The sequence below is a fragment of the Phoenix dactylifera genome, chromosome 7 (assembly GCF_009389715.1).
Source record: "Phoenix dactylifera cultivar Barhee BC4 chromosome 7, palm_55x_up_171113_PBpolish2nd_filt_p, whole genome shotgun sequence".
Lineage (NCBI taxonomy): Eukaryota > Viridiplantae > Streptophyta > Magnoliopsida > Arecales > Arecaceae > Phoenix > Phoenix dactylifera.
Window position 1 is genome coordinate 12244519 of NC_052398.1, and position 4153 is coordinate 12248671.

General features: G+C 37.6%; 1 protein-coding gene across 2 annotated transcripts; it reads right to left on the bottom strand.

The window, feature by feature from the left end:
• Nucleotides 1-697: 697 nt before the first annotated feature.
• Nucleotides 698-2563, bottom strand: LOC108511650. 2 transcript variants are annotated; one of them, XM_039128324.1, is made up of 3 exons: nt 2221-2563; nt 1822-2011; nt 698-1443 (listed from the first exon to the last, which is right to left on the bottom strand). In XM_039128324.1, the coding sequence occupies exons 1-3, from the start codon at nt 2356-2358 to the stop codon at nt 989-991; spliced, it is 783 nt and encodes a 260-aa protein (XP_038984252.1). In that variant the 5' UTR covers nt 2359-2563; the 3' UTR covers nt 698-988. The 2 variants fall into 2 exon arrangements, with proteins under 2 accessions (XP_038984252.1, XP_038984251.1); XM_039128323.1 differs by having other exon boundaries at nt 1822-2016; nt 2226-2562.
• Nucleotides 2564-4153: the final 1590 nt, after the last annotated feature.

Sequence of the window (4153 nt, forward strand, 5' to 3'; positions counted from 1 at the left end):
CTCTCTCGCCTTAAAACTCTCATTATATAGTAATGGAGCCAAAATTTAGTAAACATTGTTTAAATTATAGATAAATTTGAGAAGAAATTTTGAATCAGATGGCCCAAAAACATCCATCAGAAACTCCCTTTTGCACAATACAAATTGTCTGCTGGGCACACATACCTGCTCCCTTGGGTAGAATCCAGTGTCTCAAGTGAAGGTTGCATTTCTTAATTTCTTCTTCCTCATTAAGATGTGACTTGAGCATTCTACATGTATCTAGGACTGAAAATAGATAAGATAGATATATTTAATCCATATCTATATTTATTCGATGAGTATAATATAAATATCGATGTTAAATAAATAGTAATCTATGTTTGTTCTAAATAGATTGTGGATACAACTCAGATTGTTTGCAAAATCTTGCACACACACTATTATTTTGAAGAAAAGATAAAGGATAACACTCTACTGCTTATTCCTCCCCCCTCTTTCTCTCACACACTCTCTCTCTCTTCTCTAATTACTTATTATTTGTTGTTAGTTTTAGAGCCAAAAGTTGCAAGCAGTGTATCAAACTAGCACCATGCTTTGATCTTCCCTTCCTTCCCTCACTCTTCTGAGGCTCTCTTCTGATCTTTCAACTTTGGGTGCAATAGTTGCAGTGCACAAAATTCATGTCAACAAAAGGTGCTTCCAATGGACTCAAAAATCCTAAGAAATCCCTGGAGGAACAGATGCTCCTATGAAATGAGCCCAAAGATGACATTCTGAAACTTACAGTGGGTAGCAATCCACCCATCACCATTAACTTTCTCTCTCTCTCTCTCTCTCTCTCTCTCTCTCTCTCTCTTTTTCATATAGATCAGCACAGAAACTAGATAGATATGCCCTTCTTTGACAAGTACCTCAATGCAAAAAAGAATTAACACAAAGTCCATGTCATGACAAAACCATTACTCTGAGGCTCCTCACCATATGTCACTACTTAATGACATCAAAGTCAGCAACAATTTATACTAAGGTCAGAGAACTGGCTTGACAAGCCAGACCCTTGTGTCCCTTTAGGCCTGCTGCCCCTATCTTTGGCTTGGGAGGAGAGAGTCCTTGCTGTCTGGGCCAAGTCCTTGGTGGATAAGATGTTGGGGTAGGGGATGGAGGAGGCTTTGTGGCAGCATGAGAGCCATTTGGACTGCATGTAGCTTGACTTCCTCCATGGAGGGATGTGGAGGCCCCTTTCTTTCAGAGACTGCTGTGCAGCTGAGCATAGGAGGGAGACCACCCTCTTAAGCTTCTCTTCTTTTCCAACAAAGATCTGGGGGAGGATGTTGGAGAGTTTGGTGTAGGCTGATGTTGGTCTGGCCAGTTCAAACTGGGATCTGAAATCTATGTCTACTATTAGCCTGCATGAGGCACCATTTTCCTCTGCCATCACAATATCTATATACTCATAATCCCCTGCTCCAAAAATAAGAAGTAAAAAAAATTAAATCAGGAGCTGAGCTTTTTGATTAAGTATTTATTAAGGCTGGCCTTGATTGCATAAAACCATAGGGGATTTGGATGGTAGTGTACAAGGAAAAGGCTTCATGAAATTCAAAATTGTTGTTATTTGTGAAGATATTGAAAGTAGCGCTTCAAAGAGTCATGAACATGAAATCTTCCATCAAAAAAAAGGATTTTAGGAATGAAAGGATAAATTTGAAAACTTTTAGCTCGAAAATTTGCAATTTTAAAAAAAGGATAGGTTTAAAGATAGCATAATTAAATCATAAATCAACAGGAGTAATTACTTCTAAGATGGGGGGGGGGGATATTAAGGGAAAGGAGCAACACCTCCAGGACACTCCAAGGTTGTAACCCAAGAAGATCTACATAGGGAAGCCTGATAACCATCCATCCTCAATTTCATCATTAGCCTCTTCTTTACACAGCTCTTCTTCCTTTCTTCTCCCATCTCTCTCACATACTTCAAGGCCTTCTCAAAAACCTCCATCTCAGCATCGGTAGCACTCCTAATCATCCCCTTCAACCCACAAAACAAAAGAAGTAAGAGAAAAAACCACAACAAAAGAAGCAAATCATTCGCTTGGATGCATGTAAGTATATGTGTTGCTGATAGAAAACCAGTGCATGAACAAACTTAGTTTCTCATAGAGAGAGAGCAGACATATGAACAAGATTGATTAAAGGCTCCAGAGATGTTGAAGTTAAAAGGCTCCATACTAAACAAACCTCAAGAATGAGGTATGTGTGGTGGTGGAGAGAAATGGCCTGCGAGGAGGATGGAATGGAGGTGGGCATGGATGATGTATCTGATTCAATGAAGTCATGAACCATTTGGACCAGCATCTCTTCTTCTGAGACACCCATTCTCTTCCCCTCTTTCTCCCTCTCCCTTCTCTCCTTAACTCTCAGACTCGCGGGGGCACCAAAGAAAGAGAGAGCTTAGGCAGTCAAATGGATAGCAATATATATAAATAAATGGTGCTTAATTGCTGTTGCGAGAAAATTCCAAAGGTGATGACAAGTAATGTCGACAGAGTGAAGACGGGTTGGAAAAAAGGGAAGAGAGAGAGCCAACGAGTATGGTGGACTGACGACGCGATTTATGGACAGATACAATGGGATGTGAAGCTTAGAGGAGCCAACCGTTCCCATATGAGCTCTTTATCCCATGAGATCAGCATACGATTTTAGATAAATATTAGCAAACAAAGGCTACAACACCAGCTGCCTACAAAACCACAGTGGGTTTGTTAGTACGATTCTACTACTTTCACTTAAATCTCACTCAAACATGTGATGACATATGGGAAAAAAAATTACTTTTTTATTTGTTACATTTCTTTTATAATCCAAATTTGAGTTTAATTTAAAATTTTCTAAGAGATAATGTGCAAACATCTTGCTAGTAGTATCGAGTCATGCACAATCTCACCTATTATAGTATGTATGATATTGAATATCATAACTATCACATATTGCATGCACAATCTTGATATGATATTACAACTGCCATATATTGCATATACAATCTTGGTATGATATCATAGCCGTAATAAATTATTAATTAAATGGTTATTAATGGAATTAAATAAATGCAAATGGTCGGATTCGTAGAGAGTTTTTAGATTGATGTTGAGCTCTTTTTTTTTTTTTTAATGAGAGAGTGGTGGAAACGCTACCGTTGGGCCATGTTGTCCGCAAGCCCAATGCTTCTCCATACACCTCTTTGCTTACAAAAGCAAAGAAACAAAGTAACCTATAGCCCTTGTGGCAATTCTTAGGGGAGGAGGAATGAGAAAAATAGACCTTAACATTAACTCGCAGTTAATTGAAGTGAATTCTTTTGAGCTTTCCTGTTTGTCCTTCCTAGTCCACAATTGGAGTACATGTCTATTGGTTGCCAATTAATATTATTCATCATAGAATGAATTTAATTGTTTTGGACTATCTTTCCACTTGGAAGTCCGTCCTCCATTTACATGCCTATGGCTTAGCAATTAATGTACCTCACTAAGGAGTAAGGAGTTGCCCTCGCCAGTGTCCCTGTAGAGCAGAGATGGGTCATTTTGGCTGTTTGGATATATCTATAATTTAAATGGCCCACCCAAATCTCTAATTGATTTTCTGTTATTGTTCACTTCAATTCTATGTGCTAGCAACCTCAAGTGGAAGAGGTATTAACATTAAACAAAAGGGTAAGCATAAAAAATGACCATAGAGTGACCAAAAGATGGCATGGCCTTTTTTATATAGTAATTAAAAAAATGTACATGTTGCCTGGAGTGTTTCAATTACTAGTGGGTGGGCCACCCAATTGTTGTCCTCTTATCATCAGCCATGCAAGAGATCACATCATCCGAGTTTCATCCTTACTGATTAGGGTTGAAACCAGATCATCAGATGCCAGTATATCTATATCTATATTTATTTAATTTGATAAATACAAATACTGATGCATATTAGTTAGATGTAAAAATTTATATTTTTTCAAAAGTTCATGAGTATTATATAAAATTAAATAAGATTATAAATAAAATTAGGTACTTGCATGCAGATTAGGTTGTTGTCTGCTTGTATCCATATTTGATTTTTCTTTGACGGATATGGATACAAATACGAATATTAATTAGATGCTCAAATTTCTATCTATACCTGAATA

What these genes read in the sequence shown, in the direction of transcription:
- LOC108511650 (XM_039128324.1), bottom strand. Translation starts at nt 2,358, where the DNA reads ATGGGTGTCTCAGAAGAAGAGATGCTGGTCCAAATGGTTCATGACTTC. An exon ending in ACACATACCTCATTCTTGAG is followed by an intron (nt 2,012 to 2,220) that starts GTTTGTTTAGTA and finishes TGTGGGTTGAAG; the next exon opens with GGGATGATTAGGAGTGCTAC. An exon ending in AACCTTGGAGTGTCCTGGAG is followed by an intron (nt 1,444 to 1,821) that starts GTGTTGCTCCTT and finishes TTTTTGGAGCAG; the next exon opens with GGGATTATGAGTATATAGAT.